Source organism: Vespa mandarinia, chromosome 9 (assembly GCF_050613455.1).
Source record: "Vespa mandarinia isolate Hongniang chromosome 9, ASM5061345v1, whole genome shotgun sequence".
In the NCBI taxonomy this organism is placed as follows: domain Eukaryota; kingdom Metazoa; phylum Arthropoda; class Insecta; order Hymenoptera; family Vespidae; genus Vespa; species Vespa mandarinia.
The window spans coordinates 7,047,363-7,069,754 of NC_140818.1; the positions used below are offsets into that span (position 1 = coordinate 7,047,363).

General features: G+C 35.9%; 2 protein-coding genes across 4 annotated transcripts in view; one reads left to right on the top strand and one right to left on the bottom strand.

Moving 5' to 3' along the window:
* Positions 1-104: 104 nt before the first annotated feature.
* LOC118440012 (cx9C motif-containing protein 4) lies at positions 105-886 on the bottom strand. The gene is made up of 3 exons (XM_035862432.2): positions 709-886; positions 413-549; positions 105-322 (listed from the first exon to the last, which is right to left on the bottom strand). The coding sequence occupies exons 1-3, from the start codon at positions 764-766 to the stop codon at positions 305-307; spliced, it is 213 nt and encodes a 70-aa protein (XP_035718325.1). The 5' UTR covers positions 767-886; the 3' UTR covers positions 105-304.
* A 19,417-nt stretch (positions 887-20,303) lies between these two features.
* The window catches only part of LOC118440219 (putative receptor-type tyrosine-protein phosphatase mosPTP-1), a 336,478-nt gene continuing 334,389 nt past the window's right edge, over positions 20,304-22,392 (top strand). Inside the window, exon 1 of one of the 3 annotated variants that reach the window (XM_035862935.2) lies at positions 20,304-20,780. In XM_035862935.2, the coding sequence (XP_035718828.2) occupies positions 20,696-20,780 (85 nt within the window). In that variant the 5' untranslated portion in view covers positions 20,304-20,695. The remainder of the gene's footprint in view (positions 20,781-22,392) is intronic. The other 2 variants (XM_035862933.2, XM_035862934.2) reach the window with 2 other exon arrangements.

The following is a 22,392-nucleotide window of genomic DNA, read 5'->3' on the forward strand; positions in this document are numbered from 1 at the left end:
CTTTTTTTCTAACACACACAGAGCGTACTGTTTTGCAGTCTCTTCACACTGTGCTATTAATAAAGGATATTTTTTAAATCTATCCTTTGCACTCTTTACAGCTTCCATATTAATTTTTTTTATTTCTAAATTGTTCCTTTATATATTGTTTATGTAATTCATATGCAACAATTTCCTCTTGTGTTGCACTCCTAAACATATTGTAAAAAACTTTACCATATATAATAGAAAACGATACTATTGTTATTGTACTAACAAAGAATAATGGATATCTGTGTATAAAATTTATTTTCGATTTCATAATCTATCTAATTACTTTCCTCTGAAATTAAATATAAAAAAAGAAGGAATTAATAATTTATAATTGAAACAATCATAATTTAAAATAAATTGTATATGATATAATACTTACATAATCAATGGTATTATGCTCATACGGTTTGGATGTATCTATTCCCTCACAAACGATAGAACGTGCACCATGCTTTATACAACATTGTCTTATATCTTCTAATATATCTTCGCAACGAGAAGGCTGATATACGTTTTCTGTGATAAACAAGAAATTTAATAAATATATATATATATATATATATATATATATATATATATATATATATATATATATATATACGTATTAAAAATAAAAGACCTAAAATCTTATTTCTTTTACGTACTGCTAATTTTATTGAGCATTAAAATACTAACCTCTTAAACACTTTTGCAATTTACATGCAAATACTTTGCATGGATCAGTTGTCGTCATTCAGTAATGAAATCTTTTCACTTATCCTTTTATAATTAAACCTTAAGAATTTTATGCCTGACGATGAAGTTGAAAAGAGGTTATGATAATCTTCAATCAGGATAGCCAAAACTACGAAGATAAAAATATTTCAAACGTTTACTCGGTCGGTCACAGTTACGATGATGTCACTACTGTCTGTTAACACGATTATGTAATAATTTGTAATATAAATACAAATGAAAAGTTAAAAAGGAATTAACGAATATGAATAATTATTTATAATAATTCAATCTCATTGTAATCTGATTTTAATACGATATTATATTAATCTGAAATTTTCTGACAATGAAAATAATGAACGAAAACATATTTTCAGTTCAGAGAACGTAAATAAACGAGAGACGAATGACGTAAACATACGGTTTAAGAGCTTATTATTTATATATATCTACAGAGGTCGATCACTGTACCTTTCAGTCTGCTGTAACATTTCGTTCCGATAACATCGTGCTCGTATTTAATATATTAATAATTCTGTTTTAATTATTCATTTTTACATTATTATATAAACGAATTATAATATTATCGATACTATTATATATCAATATTCCTTGCGTTCTAAAATTTATTATTATTATTATTATTATTATTATTATTATTATTATTATTATTATTATTATTATTATTATTGTAAAGAATGCAAATACTATTGTATTAATCAGTATCGTATAATTATATTAACAACGATTCAATAATTTATCAAAATAGCTCATATACAATAATCTCTAAACAGTTCAACATACGTAGTTGTAATTTCTACCAATCGCTGCCACTACTATCTATTTCTAGAAATTCGTCGGTAATATAGAACTCGACTTTAAAATAAACTAGGATTTTACTTCAGAAGGTACAAGAGAAAGAAAGAGAGAGGGAGAGAGAGGGGGGGAGAGAGAGAGAGAGAGAAAGAAAGAAAGAGCAATGAACGATAAGACAAGATGATGTAAAATAATCTTAAAATAGATAAAATTTCTTCGAAGAAATATAATCGATATTCGATCACATAAAAGAGTAGTCTTCGACGATAAGAAATAATTGTGAAATAATGGTTGAACACGCAGCTTTTTTTTATTGTATAGGGTCGAAATAGGATAAAAAAAGGTCGAAGGGGAGAAAGTTTGTTTTTGTCGAAAGAAAGTCAATCGCAAATCATCGATACGAGACAAATCGTGGAATCGATCGTTTACCCTTACCAAGTTTTTTCTTTTTTTATATGTATTTTTTTTTTTCTTTTTCCTTTTTTTTTCTTTTTTTTTTTCTTTCTTTCTTTCCTTATCTTTATTATAGCTACGTGTACGAACAAATTCACATATTCGGTCCTTACATCGATGACCTATACAATAAACCTACTGAAACAGTAAATCGCTTTAAGCTGACCCCAAGTGATCCTTTTATAGCCGGCCCTATCGAAACGAGGAGAGGGTCGAATGCGTGTTCTTTCATGCTTCTTCGCGCAAATAAATTTGTGCGGATCGTTTCAGGTTGTACGAGCGTTGGATTTTACCGAGATGTTGCGAGTAATTTATTTTTATCCTACGTTTAAGCAATCACGTCATTTATATGCTACTCGAAGCGTTAAGAGCACGGATTTTTCAAAGAAAAGAAATTAAAAAGGAAAGAGAGAAAAAAGAAAAGAAAAGAAAAGAAAAAAAAAGAAAAAAGGGAAGAAAAAGAAAAAGAATTAGATTTTTTTTTTATATCGCGATCTGATCGACCAATTAGAACTGTTTATTCAATCGTAAAATATGTCTAGAATTTTTTTTTTCTTTTTTCATTGATGTAAATCGATATAAGGTTTAATTAAAAAGACGTAAGATTTAATTCAAACTTAAGGTGTGCTTAGATTAAAATTTTATTCATGAAACCAGACGAAGATGATCATATGGATCTATTTTTTACTTTGTCCTACTTATTCAGTATTTTCATCGAGTCTTCTCATCAAGTAAATATAAATGTAAGTAAGTATAAATGTTTTTATTAATATATTATTCTTAAGACGCTATTGATCATCGGTGTTGACCCATTAATAATCGTTGATATATATTTTCTAACTTATTTAATTTCTAACCAAAATGATATATTTGTCGTTATTATTTTCTTGTTATTGCCCTTACAACGGTGTCTTTACAGACATAAATAAAACAATATAGAGCAGTTGGAAACGTTAGAGTTCTTCTTTTTTTGCTTTTTTTTTCTTTGTTATTTATTTAGTAATTTTTTTCTTTGGCGACGTTCGTTTCTGTTTTTTTGCTTTTTTTTTTTTGATACATTAAACGTTCTCCTTTTTACTCTTTCTTCATATCATTCTACAATGGAATTATATACTTGGGGAGCAGCAGCAAGATGTTTCCAAGTAACAATAAAACTTTCAGGTAGGGCTCACGCGTTATGCGAGCTTTTTGGACGAGAAAAGCTTCCTTTTCTCCTTCTTCTTCTTCTTCTTCTTCTTCTATCTCCTTCCTTCTCTTTCTCCGTGGATAATAGATTTTGTCCTTAAAGAATTTCTAGGATATATCAAAAATGATAAAGGACACACTACGTATTACGTAATTCTTTCCTTCGATTTTAATTTTTGTTAAATAAAATCAAAAATAGCCATTGACGTTATAACAAAAATTAGATCCAATTCTAATAGTAAATATTATCGCACAATTTCAATAGAACAATTATCATTATTGACTAATTGGTCAATTTGTTTAGACAAACGTCGTTTTTTAAAATCACTTATTAAAACTGAAAAAAAAAGAAAAAGTTGTGGTTTGTATCGATATCATTATCCCTTCAATTAAATTCGTGGTTGATGTGTCCGCCTAGCGTACTCTCGATCAGCTGCCAAGCTCTCTAACAAATTATTATTAACAGGTGGTTATTGATCGGGCAGACGAAGAATAATTGCGTTTGGCTATCTCACCATGGAACGATCTCTCGGAATAGAAGCGGATTAAAAGTTAGTCTGGTAAGTTCGATGGAAACTTTTGTTCGGTTAGTGAGAATCAGTGAGTTTGAAATTATAAAAATTCTTTTTATAGTAGATATAACACTTTACATTTTTCTTTTCTTTCTCATAGCCAAATAAAAGTTTCTCTTTTTATAAATAATAACTAAAAGTGTTTCTTTCCTTTTCTTTTTTTTTTTCTTTTTCCTAAGAGAAATTTCGTATCATGATTTTTGAGGATAGTTTATATATATATATATTAGCATCGTTATGAAATACTATGTTTACGATAGTCCACCTGGCTATATTATAAACGAAATGTTATACGACTTTGTTTCGTGGTGAGAGAAAATACAAAGGGGCATAGAAAGAGATAGAGAAGAGAGAAGGGAGGTCGTTGGAACGATCACTAACTAGAGCGAAAAGTTAATCCTGAACTCTACGGACACACGAAATTAGCATATAAATTCGTCAAAATGCAACTCCGTATAAGCAAGCACTTGTCAACGTGAATATCTCGACGATCTTTTGACGTAAAGTTTTCTTTTTTTACTCGTTAATTCGTTAGAAGTTTCTTTTGTTACTAATAGGACGCTTTTTATTTGAAATAAAAAAGAATATATATATACATATAAAAAAAAAAAAAAAAAAAAAAAAAAAAAGAAGAAGAAGAAAAGAGCCGTCGGTCGGATCCGCGCAATTTCTTTCATCCTAATATAAAAATAGACGAAACATTTAAGAATTATATTTTTAAAACTAATTTAATAGATATGAAATAGATCTGAATTAGGGCATATCCCTTCTTTTAGAGGAATTATTATTCGAATAAAATTAAATAAATCTTCCTACATAATTTCGTGTTTTAGAATAATGAAATCGTAAAATTTTCGGTATATTGATTTCGTGAATAATATTCAATATAGTAACATAGAAGCGCAGACATTTTTGCACTGTCAATGAGGGAAATAAGAGATAAATCGCGACGCTTATTAATGAACCCGCATATCGAACGTATATATGCTCGTTGAGAAGAGACGCGATATTTCAATAAGAGTTTCGAACAATTATCCTGTATACGCTATGAGTTTATAAAGCGATTAATAGATTAATTGATTCTCGATTGAGAGAGATTCCGGCGAGCGAAATGTTTACGATGATTCGCATTAGTCCCATTAATCGATTGACATGTTATACACGAATGGATACAATGAGGAACAATAATGAAACATTTTTATCAGAGACATTTCCTTCGATTATTTATTTATTTAATTATTTTTCTTTTCTTTCTTTTGTTCTTTTTCTTTTTTTTTTTTTTTTTTTTTTTTTTTTTTTTTTTTTTTTTTTTTTTTAATTTTTTACTCCTCTCACGCTTTTCCTTTTTCAGATATCAAATTTAGCATAGATTTTCTATAATTTCCATTGTAAATTATTTCAAATTAATAATAACAAAGTATCGAGATGATTGACAATACTTTATTTTATATTGAAAGAATAATACTTTTATATCGTAAGATACTTTAACGATTGATGTGTTTCGTCGACGAAGGACGATGCATTATGAATTTCGATAGTCGTGAGGGAAGATGTAACGTTACCCCTAAGCCACATGCAGACACGGAGGATTCAATTATTTAACCACGCTTCTCACGGCAAGCCGCAAGCCTAATTATCAGGTAGAGGTGAATTTAGAAACTGTTAGTCAACGGCTAAGAAAGTCTAATTAAATAGTTATTCGTCTCTTTGCTTGTATTGTTTTGTAGAAGGATGAGTCGAATTCATTACGTTTCCATTGGATTAAAATCAAAGGTGATCAATGATTTATTAACGTCGATCTAAGAAAGTCGAATCAAAGGGTTTGATGATGATGGTGTAGTAGGCGGGAAGATGGAGGAAAGGTGGTGAGGGTGGAGCGGCGTGCAGAGAAGAGATAGAAAAAAAAAGGGAAAAAAGAAATAGAAAAAAGAAGGAAGTAAAGCTTGGCCGGGTTTAAAATGTCGACGTTCTTTTTAAAGATAACCACTTCTTCCTAACGTATTTTCCAAAAGAAATCGTCAAAGTTGAGATGACGATGGGTAACGGGGAGTGGAGGGGACGTGGGGTGTGGGAGGGTGGTGGAAGAGATGGGAAAGAGAGGAAAGAAAAAAAAAAAGAAAAAAAAAAGGAAAGGCGAGCAAAAGATAAGAAAAGAAAAGAAAAACAATTTGCTTCTTGATAATCTACTTCTTTCCTTTCTTTCCTCCTATCTGATAATTAACATTGATGCGATCGTTATTATAAAGAGAAAAACACGGGGAACCAATTAACGAGAAAAATCTTAGCTTCTCGATGGTAAGAAAAACAGAGGATTACGATGAAACGTAGAGCTGTAGCGAAGAGCCTAGGGTATAGAAAAGGGAGAGAATAGAGATAGGAAAAGACAGAGAGAGAGAGAGAGAGAGAGAGCAAGAGAGAGAGAGAGCAAGAGAGAGAGAGAGAGCAAGAGAGAGAGAGCAAGAGAGAGAGAGAGAGAGCAAGAGAGAGAAAGAAAAAGAAAAGAGCAAGAACGGATAGAATCTGTATCCTAGCCGACTCTATTTAGTCTCTCGAAGGATCTCTAAATCGGTGGTGTTTGTTTCGCAAGCAAAGAAGCGTTGCCTCGCATCGAAATGTTCGATAGACGCCACCAGACGATGTCTAATATATCCAAGAATCCTTCTTCAAGTCGAATTCTGAACCGTTGTTCTTGATTCGCCAATACTTTTCATTTAAAAGCTTTTCTTCGAACTCCGAAGTAAAAAGATAACAAAATCAAAATAAACTCGTTAATAAGTCTTTGTCTTTTTCCAATATCATTATAATTACATTTATCTTTGATCTTTTCTCTCTCTCTCTCTTTTTTTTCTATTTAATTCTATTAATTTCTCTCTCTCTCTCTCTCTCTTTCTCTTTCTTTCTCTCTTTTTTTTATTTAATTCTATTAATTTCTCTCTCTCTCTCTCTCTCTCTCTCTATATATATATATATATATATATATATATATATATATATATATATATTTCTTATATAACTATAATCGAACGTATTTGAGAATATATTCAGAGAAATAAAAAAAAAAGCTTCGAATGTTCAAATTCGACTAGCCGTTGGTATGAGACCTTCTCGATAACTTTCGAATGAAACGTCCACGCAGGATGGCGCGTCCCTCTTTTTTATTCATTCAAAAAATCAACTGCGATGGTGACTCTGCGCAAAATCGGCACAAACGATATTTTCAGCTGCCGACGAAGCGGCCATTGCTACCGTTCGGATAGATAGATACAATATATATATATCCATACATACAGTCTATGTACACACATATACATATATATATATATATATCTATATACATATATATGTACACATAGAGAAGGAGTAAGAGAGAGAGAGAGAGAGAGAGAGAGAGAGAGAGAGATAGGTAATATTCGGCGATTAAAAAGGAGCGACAGAACCAATATTACTCGGATTTTTATAGCCAATGTTGAATTTCGAAATCCTAGCGTTGAAAAAAAGAGAGTAGCAGCGACAGAGTGTATGTGTGGATGAGAAAGAGAGAGAGAGAAAAAGAAAGAGAGAGAGAGAGAGAGAGAGAGAGAGAGGAAAAGAGAAAGGGGAATGAGAGAGAAACGGAAAGAATTATCCACGCGGATTCTAAAAGTTCAATTTTCCGGAGCGACGGGAGCGTGTAACGGAAAATCCGTACGACTTTTTTGTTTCGATCCCGCGGGAACTTCAATTCCCCGGGTGCTGAATATTCATGCGATTTTATTAACCACGTTTCAAACATCGCTTTCGCTCGGAACACCCTTTATCTTCTTAGATCTCTACTTTCGTTCGATCTCACCACTCAATCTTTCTATCTCTATCACTCTTTCTCTCTCTCTCTCTCTCTCCCTCTCTCTTTCTCTCTCTCTCTCTCTCTTTCTCTCTCTTTCTCTTTCTTTAGACCTTTTTTTTGTTATCCATATCTTTCACATATGTACTGCGTTGTTTGATAAATTAAATTAAGTAAGTTTTAAAATTCAAAATCATCAAGATCTATGAGAATTAATTTCGTCATAGAGTATTATCGGTAAAATAATAATTGGATTTCATTTTGTTAATTTCATATTGGAATGTTTAAAATTTTATTTTTCTTTTTTTGAAGAAAGAAACGAATAAAGAGAGAGAGAGAGAGAGAGAGGAAGAGAGGGAGAGAGATAAAGTAGTAGCAGATTAGTTAAAATTTAACTAAAAATCTGATTCCATTTGCTTTCTATTTGTACGTACGAACTCGTCCGTTCTTTCTTTTCTCTTGCCCAGAGACGATGTTTTAAAGTGTCTCTTTGCAGGGAATAACGTGAAAGTTCTTACAATGAGAGTAAAAAAGCAGAAAGAGGAGAAAGAGAGAAATAGAAAGAAATGTAACTCGCACACACGCTTCTCTTGTAAATAGCTCGTTTCACGGCAGGTAAGCCTCCTTACAGTTTAGCTAGTTTCACTTTTCGTATACGGTAAAAGGCAAAACGATAATTTCATTACGTTCGTTAAGCTTTCGTGGTACTTCAGAAACACGTAGAGAAGGGATATCATCGAAAAGAAAAGAAACATCAGAGTTCTTTATCATTCTTGCAATTAGGCATTTTATATCGCTAAAGAAACTTCTTTTTTATGTAACTTCTTTATTATTATTATTTATTTATTTAATTATTTTATTATTACTTTTTTCTCCGTTTTTCAATTATATTTTTCAACGCGATGAAAAAGAAATAATACGCTTTTATTTTAAGCTCTTTAATAATTGAAAAAATTTTTGGCGATCTTCTCGTACTTGTTAAATGAAGAAGCTATTTCTATTGTTCAATATAAGATCAATAGAAATTGCATTGATGAATATCGCATTTTTGATCAAGTTTGTATGGTATTATTGTTAATTCGATCAATGGCAGGATTTATGCTCTTGTGATAAATAAGCTTAATGCATTCAACAATACGACGTAACGTTATAGCCACGAATATTATTCGAAAGCCTTATGCATTGTTATCGAATATATCTACGAATATAGATACACACACACGCACACACACACACGCACACACACACAAACATACATATATATATATATATATATATATTAATATATGTATATGTTTTTATAAATATATGTACTATATATCGATCTTGTATTTATTTGGCGAATTCAACGTCGACGCAAGTTGTTAAAATTCCCGCGCCAATTAAATTCAATCCTTCAACGTGGAGAAATTTTGTATTCTTTTTTCCTTTTTTTTATTTACTTTAATTATTATTGTTATTATTATTATTATTATTATTGTTATTATTATTATTATTGTTATTATCATTATTATTTTATTGTTATTATTTTCTCTAGGATACCGTTAATATTTCCTTAGCGACATTGCGATTATTGTTCGGTGCACGTAAGCGAGTTCAAAGCTTGCTCCATTGTTTTTCAATTTCAATTCGTCCAGAATTGTTATCACTGTTCCGTGGTTGTTTTGTTTGTTCGCAAAGCTGTTTTTCAGTTTCGCAAACGGCCAACGTGGTGGCTCCGGTGAACTCGGAAAGTTCGTTCCAACAAAAAAGGACTCCCAATCGCTATCGTTCTCGGAACGTGCCGCGCATATGAATCATCATTTTATAATGTTCGATGTAGTGCGAGATTCTTCATGGGGGAGAATAAAAGCAAAAGGGATATTCGTTTGGAAGTTTCCAAGAGATTTGATCAAATATTCTGGGTTAGATAGAAGGTGAATCCGATCGAATCGGTCTCACGCGACGATGCTTCTGTGCTTCCTCGTTAAAGCTTAATTTCGAAAGCTCGTACGGGAAAGTACTTTCCATATTACGTTACTACAAAGCTTCGCGAACGTTTCCTCTCTCTCTCTCTCTCTCTCTCTCTCTTTGAAAAGATCCCACGGGGTCCGATAGAAATTTTTCCCTTGGGAACAAGAGAGAAAGAGAGAGAGAGAGAGAGAGATAGATAGGTAGATAGATAGATAGAAAGAGAGAGAGAGAGAGAGAGAGAGACTAACGGAGAACTTTCTCCGAGTTATTCGCAGCCGCATATTAGTGCACATTCATCCTTCGGAATAGCGCTAACCTCCGACCTGAGAACAATTTATCAGACGTTGAAGGTCGGTAGCTTCGCGGTCCGTGGGTTACTTATTTGCACGTTTCCGCAGTTTACATCGTTTTAGGAGCCAACCTCTTCCTTCTACTCCTCTTCTCAAACTCCTTCAAGAACTTCGTTCGTTTCTTCTCGAAGGTTCGTGAGAATGAATTGCCAATACGAAAGAAGAAAACGCTCTTACTCGAAGCCTCTTGCCTTTCGCCAATAAGACACGTATTCTGAAATGGAGATAGAAGATTTGTGTTGTTACTATTGCTATAGATGCTTGGTGTTAGTATAGTAGTAGCGATGGTGGGAGAATGGGAAGAAATCGTTCGAGTTACCGTTCTCTCTACCGACAAGAAATATATGTACCTACACCGACTTTTTATTCATACATTAAACATAAATGTAGGTAGCGATACGTTGTTCGAGAACGGATGGCAAAGTTCAAAGGGTTGGTATCGTTCATGGTAGATAACTAAATATGTATGTACACATACACACACACACACACACAGAGAGACAGACATATATATGTGTGTATATTCTAAAGTCCCAACCGAGAAATCGTACTAAATTATCGAGTACCATGAAACGCTCGTATAGGATTGAAGTTTTTGCTTATCGATGGTCTAGTAAGATCTCATGGAACTTGACTCTATGGTGAACTTACGATATTGACGTATAAAATTTTGTTTGCCAGGAGTCATACTTTCGCATCAAATCGTTGGGATATGTCTAATTTTTTTTTTTCTTTTTATTTCTTTGCTTTTCTCTTTTTTCTTTTCCTTTTCCCCGTTCTCTTTTTCATCATGCATTTCAGCTTTGTCAACTCACGTGAAAAACTGTTTGCCACGAAACGCAGTCGTACTGCTTTCGTCAGGGGTAAGCAAAATTACCGTCGAGAAACTGAATATCTTTTAGATATGCGACGAGCATGCATATATTCATAGGATATCCGCGTCCTTCCTGAATATCTTATGCACATTGCATACATATTCTTGTAATTATCATTCGTAAAATGTTTGATGTAGAGATCCCAAGGTGTCTCGTTAAATTTTTATTGGATTTAATACAAATAGATTTTATCGATCTAATGTAATATAATAATAATAATAATAATAATAATAATATAATAATAATAATAATAATAAAAATATAATATATTAATTTGAGTCTTGCATTTTTTATACAGAAAATATTATAAAAAATACTTATTAAATTGATATTAATAAATTATTACTCAAACAAATAAGTACCTGTTGTACCTGTTGTATCAAGCATATTACAAAATAGAACCAAAAGCTTTGATCGTGGCATATCGAGCGAAAAAGTTCAAGGATGAGGTGAAAGAGGATGAAGATAAGAAAAGGGAGAAGAAGAGGAGGAAGACGATGTGAGAGAGAGAGAGAGAGGAAGAGAGAGAGAGAGAGAGCGGATAGAGCTTTTTCCGTGAGTAGCATAGCCTGTTAATGGTGCTGTAAACTTAGGGATTACAGCACGTCGAACCGTAAGTTCATTTACGATCCGCTGAACCGCGGATATTGAAAAGGCACCGGGCACTGCATTATCCTCCATTTTATGATAGTACGGACGAACGCGTCGACGTGATATAGCGCGACCGCACGTGATTAAAACGCACGGTGTTATCCACGAAGAGAGCTTTATGCTCGACCCTAAAATTTGCGCATTAACAGAATTCCGTTGAGAGATGTGATTATAAAATAAAAGAAAAAAAAAAGAAAAAAGAGAAAATTAAACAAAAGGAGAAAGAGAAAAAAGGATAAGTGGTTATACACTTCGAACTCCGTTTAACCATCGTGATCTGACTTTTTCACACCTTGTTACGTCTATTTATTTTTCTTTTTTTGTTTTTGTTTTTTTTTGGTTCTTTTTTTCTTTTCTTTTCTTTTCTTTTTTTTTTTCTATCGTAACCGTCCACACGTTAACTTAGATTATTTTTTTTTAATATAAAATCTGACAGGATACTTTAATTCCAACGACGAGAGAAATAATTTGCGAGAAAACATCGAGAATATCTTTTGGTCCGAGCCGTCGTGTAATTGTATAGGTGAAAAAAAAAGAAAAAAGAAAAAAAAAAAAGAAAATGAATTCAAAATGTTATACCGCTTTACAACTTAATATATTGGAATTTATTTTATGCCGATAAGAACGGCCTTCCCGTAAACGAGAATTTATGATAAAAAACTAACACCGTAGGATAATCCATAATATTTTTCGTAAAACCGAGAACGAACTGGCATGAACGATTAAAGCTCGTTATTGTCAATGCGTATGAGATATGGAAAATTTTAATTTAAAAAAAAAAAAAAATTGATGAACGAACGTTTAATAACTTTTATCAAAGAAAATCCTTTAATGATCAAAAGAAAATTTTTATTGATTATTTTACTTTGTCAAATCAATTTCAGATCTTATTGTTAATGTATTTCATTCGCATCGTATAGGAATAAGACAAGCCGATCGTATATGTACAATCGACAATTCTACCGGAGCCTACATATAGATGCTTTCATAGGATTTAAGTCCATTTCGTATTCGCGAGAACGTAAGCTGGTTCAGGAACACGAGTGACAATCGTCTTAGTACACGCTTTTCACAGTCTAGACGAGATCTTAGGATTTCCTGAGAGAATGCTGAGTACGTTTGCAATTGCAATTAATATTGTAATTAAGTCATGAGTCGTGTCGATCATTTCGATGATCTTCGAAAACAATTCTCTATGAATTAAATCTATCATATTAATACAAAGTAACGTAATATTTTGAAAAATAGATAAAGGATATTCGATTATCATAAAAATTTTTTAATCTTGTAGTTTCAGAAAAAATTCATTACGAAAGGATATATATATATATATATATATATATATATAAATATATATATATATATATATATATATATATATATATAAATATATATATCGAAAATTTAACATACAGAAAAGATAGATTTATTTAAAAGTTGCAATAGAGAATGTTGATCATGACTTGTCCCATGATTATCCGCTTATTTTCGAAAGGCATATAACGGAAAGATCGGCAATATTATTTCTTAATTGAGAAAAGCTTTTCGCCTTGTCGATATATCTTTCATTCAGTTCCCAAGGGAAAGAAATAAGCGACGGAAAAATCGATAGCTTCTGCTCACGGTTTAATTGCACTGTGCACTATTGGAAAGTGGATAAGGCAAACCATCACAGACATCGAGGATCATCTTGAAAGGCTATCGTTTGATCTAGGCGCGATTTTTTGCGGCATTCTGACTTTTCAAGAAGAATAATAATAAGATTAGAGAGAATGCAGTAATCTCGGAAAAATCTAGATGCAAAATAAAAGGAAGAGTTAAAGGAACCATTAGTTAGAGTGGAAAATACTTTTTTGAAAAGCAAGGAAACGTATTTACCCGTTCGTATTGTTCTTACACACTTTTCAACGTTTTATGTGTGTGTGCATGTGTGTGTATGTGTCTGAAAGAATAATTAGAATTTATGAATCTTGCATATCGTTACTATACTATGAAAACGATATAGCTATATTCTCTTCTATTTCTCTTAATTGAGACTAGATCGTGAAATTAAAAAGATAATAAAAAAATAAAAAAAATGTTAGAGAAATATTATTACTTTAATCGATCTCTTACCTGCGTTTTATCCCTCATAATCGCGAAATAGGATCGACTCGTCACAGTGGACTTTTAGCCGAACGTTTTAAAGCTCGCTAAACGGCCAGCTGACGTTGGAGGGCATTTAATTCGTTGGAAATGCGATTCTCCAAGCTCTGAAAAGTGCTCGAGTCGGTGCTGTCGCAAACGTTGCAAAAATAATGACGTTATCATTCGTCTTCATCGGCTTACATTCAACGGCCGGGATCGGTCTCTACCAGCCATTCTCTTCGTTGTTACTTCACATTTCCACACATATACATAGACATAGACATAGATATAGATATTATTAATACAAACACAAACCACCAACGCGTACTTCTTCCGCTTAATCGATAGTGCAGAAATCCGTACGTTCCTTCAGCCACCCATCCACCCATCCATCCACCCATCCATCCATCCATCCATCCATCCATCCATCCATCTATCCATCCATCCATCCATCTATTCATTCATCCATCCATCCATCCATCCATCCATCCATCTGTCCATCCGTACGTCTATCCATCCATCCATGAAACTAACGCAACGTGCAACGTGCTTCTGCAAGAAGTGTGCATTATCGTTGTCTCGCTTTTGTCGGCCGACTTCCTCATCCCTTTCCCACCCACCGACTTTCCTTAGCAAATACGTCGTACGAGTCGGCGGAGAAGGAGATGAAGGAAGAGGAATTCCAACGATGCCACTATGAAACAGTAAACACACGCGAGACAATGCAGACGAGACTATTAGCGAAATTTCGGACTTGATAAATGAGACTACGTCATGATAAAGTAACGTAAAAAGTTATAATAGTTTCTACCTAAGTTCTCATCTTTTTTCTATATTAGTTTTTCTATAAAATGGCCGATAAAAAATAAAAATGAACGTACTGTAGACATAGGAAGAGATAAAAAGAGAAAGAGAGAGAGAGAGAGAGAGAGAGAGAGAGGCAGTAGATTCGATGAAATTCGAGGAGGAAAACGAAACCGTACCTCTATGGAACGTATTTTAATATGTACCGATGAACGAGCAGGGTCGGAGGGGATGAAAGAGGGTATGAACGCATACCACGTATCGTCTCGGATCGAGAATCACGACGAGTCGATGTTAGTAGGAGAGAGAGAGAGAGAGAGAGTGAGAGAGAAAGAGGAGAACAGACGTGGAAACCAGTTGGATTTAAAGGTCCGCTTTCATTGCTATTCCGAATCGCGAATCGAGCTTCCGCACGGCTTCTGTCGTCCTGTACGAAGGCATTCCTCTGATTGGTAAATCTACGGCTGCTCAATGATGCGTTTATTTGTCGAAGAATTAGGACAGGAAGCGAGACAAAGCGACGAGGATAAGAATGGGACGGTTAAGAGAGTTAGAGAGATAGAGAGAGAGATAGATAGAGAGAGAGAGAGAGAGAGAGAGAGACAGATAGAGAGGAGAGAGAAGGAGAAAGGGATAGTTTCTATCCAGTGGCAATAAGGGGAAAAAAGGGAGAGAGAGAGAGAGAGAGAGAGAGAATTGCACACTGCTCTACCGCAATCAGTAAACCTGTAAAACATTGGATTAGGTGCTCCAGCCTGACCTTCCTCTCGATGTGTATGGTCAGACCGAGAACGGACTTCCAATTTCCAGGTGGATCTTCAATACACGCGTTTTCTCTCCAACCCTCAACTACGATACGTTATCCAATAGCGCTCAAATTATTCTTATTTCGTTTTCCCTTCTTTCTATATACGGGCACAGATGCGAATGAGAGAACGAGCGAACGAACAAGTACACACATGCAGAAAAAGGATTTCAAACTCTTGCGTCCCTCTTCTTCCGTTCTGGTCTACTTCCTCTTTCGAGAAAATCTTTCAAGTATACTCTAGTAAACGGAGAGAAATCTATAAGATTAGGACGTAAGCGGTGTGTTGGATCTGCTTATGCGTCGGCCTGTAACCAATTCGTCGTTGGATGAATAAACGGGAATAAGTAAATAGGGATCCTTTTCGTAAATTTTCCTCTCGTAAGATTTCTTTTCAATTTCTTCTTCTTTTCTTTTTATTTATCTCCTTCGTTTTTCTTTTCTTCCTTATTTCCATCCTTTCTTCCTTTCTTTGCAACGTCATTATAAAATTTCAAAGAAAATTATTCTTTTATTGTTGACAATGAAGAGAGAAAGAAAGAGAAGAAAAAGAAAATAAAAAAAGTAAAAAGGAAAAGGAAAGGAAAAAGAAAAGGTACAAACAAACCGATTACTTAGAGAAAGTATAAGAGAAAGAGAGCGATGACTATAGAAGAAAGAAATAAAATGTAAGGGGCTATCGCTCTGTGAAAAATGATATTCGAAAATATCAAGGATTCACCCTTTCTCCACTCCTTCCTAGGATTATATCCTGTGGCGAATGTTGCCGGGGTGAGATCTTTGTCGCAAAAATGTAAGCAGTAAAGTATCCTCACTTTTCATTTGGGCTTATCCCTTTTTGCCCGTCGGGCATGGCAGCGCATTTTCTTCAGGGTGCCTTTCCTTGCGATCCTTCAGACAAGGTCTCGAGCAACCACTCGACGATGTTTTCGTCCGAAATCGTCATGTAGCGTGTCGTAATCCGAAGAAGAGAAAAGAGAGGAAGAGAGAGAGAGAGAGAGAGAGAGAGAGAGAAGAGAGAAACAAGAAAGAAAAGAGAAGAAGAAAAGGAAAAGAAGGGATGAGGAAGAAAAAAGAATAGCAAGTGAAAAAAAGATGATAGGAGAGAAAGAAGGAGAGAGAGAGAAAGAAAGGAAGATAGATAGAGAGACAGAGAGAGAGAGAGAGAGAGAGGAGAGAGTTGGAAAAGAAGAAGGGAGAAAAGAAGGAAGGAAGGAAGGAAGGAAGGAAGGAAGGAAGGAAGAAGAAAATCGGCAAGAGAGGCTGCTCACATTCTATCTCTCTTATTCTTTCTTTCAATATCTCTGTCTCACTCAAGCTCTAGCACTACTCGAAGCAAAGGTGCGCACCCTATCGGTTGATCCCCACCCCAAGCGCAACGTTCTCTAAGGGTGGGGGTGCAGCTGCTGCGCGCGAAGTCCAGCGGCGCGCGTACGTGTGCGCTTGTGTCGTGTTCGCGTAAAGGGTGGGAGAAGAGAGAGAGAGAGAGAGAGAGAGTGAGAGAAAGAGAGAAAGAGAGAAAGATAGAAAGAGGGAAAGAGAGAGAGAGAGAGAGAGAGAGAAGAGCGAGCGTAAGCGAACTTTCCCTAACGCTCGATGGCGTACCAGTGCGGATCGTGATTCTGCGGGACGCGCAGCGTCGCGCGTCGGCCTCTCTACTCTCCTTCATTCTACCGCTTATACTTCGCGTGTTCTTCGTGTATCTCAAAAGAGAGAGAGAGAGAGAGAGAAAGAAAGAGAGAGAAAAAGAGAGTAAAGCGAACGAGAGATAGGATAGATAAATAGAGAAAAATAGAGATTTGAATTATATAAATTGGTTTCTGAAGACTGATACAAAATAAGAGAGATAAAGAATTAATAAAATAAGAAAGCGCGGAATCATTGAGGAAACGTCGTTTTCGTCGTTAAGAAGGTACGAATCACGAGGACCATGATAAATAAGGAAACTTAGATATAAAAAGAAATATATGTATATATATGTATGTATATATATATATTTATATATATATATATATATATATATATATATATAGAGAGAGAGAGAGAGAGAGAGAGAGACAAAAAGAGAGTGAGTTTATTTGAAAATGCGATTTACTTTATCGCATCAAACCGGCACGTTCCGTCGCTTGGGCAGCCCGCGCGGAACCTACGATCGGGAGAACGCACCGTTCAAGGTCAACGGCTCCTTCAAAGCCCTTTTCACCTTGGTCCTTTCTACGAGCGTGCTCCAGGATACTCGAAGAAACTAACTTTTGTCGTTACTTTCTTTCAGCAATTTCTTTCTTTTTTCTCTTTTTCTTCCCTTGTAACTCTTTCTATTTCTCTTTCTCTCTTTTACTATAATTTGTTAGCGAAAAGAGCGAGACAGAGAAAAAGAGAGAGAGAGAGAGAAGAGAGGAGAGAGAGAGAGAGAGAGAGAGGGAAGGATAGACAAAGAGAGAGGACATTTAAATCCTACCTACGCGAGGTGACTAGCCAGAGGTGCCGTTCACGCGCTCGCCAAACCGATTAATTAATCTCAACGCTCTGTGGACCGTTAGTAATTGCCTTTTTCCAGTCTTCTCGTTTCTACCCTCATTTTTCCTTTCCTTTTATCTATACAGTACAGAGAAGAATAGGACGAGAGCAAGCTTAGCGTAAAATATGAAATGCTCGGCGAAAGCAATGTTTATTAATTAGCCGGGACATTAATAATTTTGAATTTTGCTTACACGTTCCCATCCGTTTATCTGATGGTCTACGAATCGATGCTATATATTCTGTCAGATCTGTGCGCGTAATTATGTCGAATAAAAAATGTAGAATTAACGCGCTAACCGGTGCATCATGACGTATCGTGCGTACGACATTTAAACAATCGAAATCGAATATCGTTCATGAATGATCGCAGAGGGATGTTGATACACGAGGATGAAGGAAGAGAAGGAGGACGAGGAGGTGGAGGAGGAGGAGGAGAAATAGATGGAAAAGTTATCTCTCTCTCTCTCTCTCTCTCTCTCTCTCTCTCTCTCTCTCTCTTGTGCGCGCGCGCGCGCTTTTCGTATTTTCATGTGAATTATTCGGCTTGTCGAACCGTGACATTTGTTGGATAAAAGAAAAATAATAAATAATATATATACATATATATATATATATATATATATATATATATATATATATAAATTTAGGAAGGACTCGACATTTTTTTATTTCTATATTCATTGACAATATTCACACAATTTTTTCGCGATTATTATATTTCAGAGAGATAAATCCAACGGATTGAACAATACGGATAGTTTGAATGAGTAAATAAATAAAAGAAAAATAAAAAAGGAAAAAAAAAACAGAAAAAAAGAAAAAAGAGAAAAAAGAAAGAAAGGAAGAAAGAAAAAGAAATGAAAGAAAGAGATGAAATCTTCATACGAACAATATCAATGATTAATCGTTTATGAAGCTTACATTATATAAATCTAATATTAAGAAATATAAAAGCTTGCTTTTGAAAGTTGAAAAACAAAACACAAAAAAAAAAACAAAAAAACAAAAAAAAAAAGATTAATCGAATCCTAGGAACACGTATTTTCCCTTCTTCACGCTCTAAGGCATATCGAACTCGAGATTCAGCTTCCTTGGAGTCACCTGGCAGTGGTCGGACCGGATTCACGCTCGATCGCGTTTTACTATCGCGATCACCTGAAGAAGATCTTCGTCCTCGTTCCGTTCCTCGTCGTCGTCGTCGTCGTCGTCGTCGTCGTCGTCCTCGTCAGGTGAAGAACGTCGAGAGATCGTAAGGCGGCCAACTCGGGTGGACTCATTGTCAGTGGTATTTCCAATTGGCCCGTTGCGATCTCCGGGAGTGAAACCGGTTCGACGACCAGCCCTGTCCTCGTCCCTCCGTCCTTCCTTCTACCCCCTCGCCCCCCCATTACCACATCCCTTTTCTCTCTTTTTCTTTTACTCTTTCTCTCTCTCTCTCTCTCTCTCTCTCTCTTTCTCACACACACATTCTCTCTTTCTCTCTCTTTCTCTTTCGTTCTTCGTCCGAGCTCAACTCTCTTTTTCTCCTCGGTCGATCGCTCTCGCCTTAGCAGCGACTTTGCTGCTCCTTCGCCTTGGCTACTAGTTCCAACGTCGCGAGTATTTTCAGTGCTCACGAGACTCTCAACGTTCTCCACGAATGATCACCACGGAAGTTACCGACCGGTTTCGCTTCTTCTTCTTCTTCTTCTTCTTCTTCTTCTTCTGCTTCTTCTCATTCTTCTTCGGAGTTCCTCTTTTCCGCGAGTTCATTGTCGAAACATCTTGCAGTGAGTGAGAAAACCCGTCTATAATCGATTCTTACGAACTTGGATAATATTAAAAGAGTTATACTTAGTGTTCAAGTTAAAATTTGATCGGATAAGATTTCTACGAAGACTTATTTTTTTTTTTTTCATTGTGTTTACATATCGACGAACTCGAAAGGACCGTAGTACAAAGTGAATCAACTTGAAGAGAGTTTGGATTTCTTTTTTTTTTTTTTTTTTTTTTTTTTTTTTTTTTTTTTTTTTTTTCTCCCTCCTAATGAGACACAACGAAAGGTTATTGAACTTTGCCGGCCTCGAATGTGTTCTTTCAACACGAATGTGAACGAGCAACGTTGATAGGAAGAATGCACGCGTGAATTCACACGAGAGATAAAAGCGAAGAAGAAACGAAGAAAGAAAGGAAGGAAGGAAGGAAGGAAGGAAGGAAGGAAGGAAGGAAGGAAGAAAGAAATAAGACGCGCGAGTGTCGTTAGTAACTCTCGAAATGCACCCTCCGGATCGTTGCGTGCGCGTCGTCGGAGTCGCGCGCTTTTCACTCGCATACGCGAATCTCAACGATGAAACGTGTCGATATTCGTCATAACAATTTTCAGAGAAGATCATACGACAGTGTTTTCGTATAGGATTAACGAACGTCTACTTTACAAAAAGGAAAAAAAAAGAAAAAAAGAAAAAAAGAAGGTAAAAGAGAAATATATCGATAAAGTCCTTTAGACTTCGAACTATGAAACGAACTGTACTGTGCGCGATAAGACCCGGATAAAACTCATACATACACGGACACAAAGAAATTCTCTTCTTCTTTCGTAGTGGACATGTGCGTGAAATGGATTCATCACGATCTTACCGGTTATTCGTTCGAGTTGTTAGTTCGCCGCGTGTGTGCATCGGGATTAAAAGTATAGATCAGTTTTAGATAAAAGAGGAAGGCAAGTTGCAGATATTACAAAAGAGAGAGAGAGAGAGAGAGAGAGAAAGAGAAAGAGAGAGAGAGAGAGAGAGAGAGAGAAAGAAAGAAAGACCTGTCTAAGCGTACGCGCGTGTGTGTGTGTGTGTGTGTGTGTATTTATGTATTCGGGTAAACACGCCTATGCTCGAACAACAACCACCAGCGGTGGTGACGCGTAACGGCAGTCGCGTTTATCGAATTAGGCTTAACGTCGTCGTCGTCGTTGTCGTCGTCATCATCATCGTTGTCGTCGTCGGTGGCACCGTGCGTAGGGTGGCAATAAAATTCATTCGAGCATCATGGATGCGTGGAATCGCGGAAGGATTATCTACGCTTATCTCATATGGGTCGTCTTCAAGGCTACAGCAGCTGGAGGACTGTCCGGTGAGTAAGATTTTTTTTCTTCTTCGTCCTTCTTTTTCTTTTTTCCTTTCTTATTTTTCTTCGGTCCCCTTTTCAAATCCTATCGTTTTTTTTCCCCCTTCTTCTTTATATTTCTGATTCGATAAGAGTCCGTCGTTCCTAGCGAAAAACTACGACGGCGGATATTGCATAGGCTGGATAAAGATAGCCAGAGAATAGGAAAAGAGCGAGTGAGATAAATTTCTTTATCCCCTACGGCAACTCGACGATGGACCGAACGCGAACAAACTTTTCCGATAATGAAGTAACTTTTGTTACGTGGCGAAGTGTTACTTGTACCTTGATGCGACAGATATAACGTAGCTTCTCGACTCGAAGCTAAGAAGAGAGAAAGATAAAGAGAGTAGAGGAGAGAAAACGGGGGAGGGAGAGAGAGAGAGAGAGAGGAAAGGAGAAGGACGAAGACAGATTCATTGGTATCGATCGTAATTAAGGCTCCACGTTGATGCTAACGATCGCTGTTTTCGATCGTTGACGGTGCCAGTGTGATGAGGAGGGCGGCAATTCTTTTCACCTCAACGTCGATAGGGAAAATAACGTTTCCTCGTGAAATATCGGTTGCCTGAAGTGTATCGAGGAGGATGGGAATGAGAAAAGGTCGTTCGAATACGGGAGAAAGAGAAAAGGCAAAGTCCGCTTTTTGAGAGGCATAACGCGACTGTCATTTTGATCCGAGCGTATATTTCATAGATATGCGTGTGTGAAAAAGAGACATAGAGAGGGAGAGAGAGAGAGAGAGAGAGATGGTGAGGAAGGGAGGGGGAGGGTGAGAGAAAGGGAAAATAGAGAACCGTCGATGCTTTTACGCTGAAAATCGTAGCTTCTGCTTTAATCTTCCTGACGGCGACGGTGATTATTACGGGACGCGGAGAAATAGTACGTCGAAATAACGGAGAGAAAGCATTTTTAATCACGGCACTCTTGAGCTGGTAAATATCTGCTCATGCTATGCTCCGTGGTAAAAAGAGATAGATAGGTAGATAGATAGATAGATAGATAGATAGATAGATAGGTAGATAGATAGATAAAGAAAGAAAGAGAAAGAGAAAGAGAGTGAGAAAGAGAGAGAGGAGAGAGAGGGAGAGAGAGAAAGAAAGAAAGAAAGAAAGAAAGAAAGAAAGAAAGAAAGAAAGATTGAGAGTACAGGGTGAAAGTTAAAGAGAAAAAGAAAAAACTGGCGAATATGAATGTATGCAACGTTCCGGCGAAGGGTTCGACGCGAGAATTACTTTAACCTTTTCCTTTCCAACGAGCGTGCAAGCTGCCTTCGTCGTAACTGTAAACAACGATGACGAGATAGCCTCTTACCCGCGCCCGCGCGCTCGACCGCTCGTTCGCGAAAGACCGAGAGAGAAAGAGAAAAAGAATGAGAAAGAGAGAGAGAGAGAGAGAGAGAGAGAGGGAGAGAGAGAGAGAGCACGCTTCTTTTATCGCGAAAGCGAACAACCTCGTGTATCGGATATAATGTAGACGGCGCATAAATTATGTGGAGAGACCTTATCGGCTTCGATTTAATTAGCTGTCCATTCCGTAAGAACTTATCGTGCGGTACGACGTTACGAAGTTTACGTGT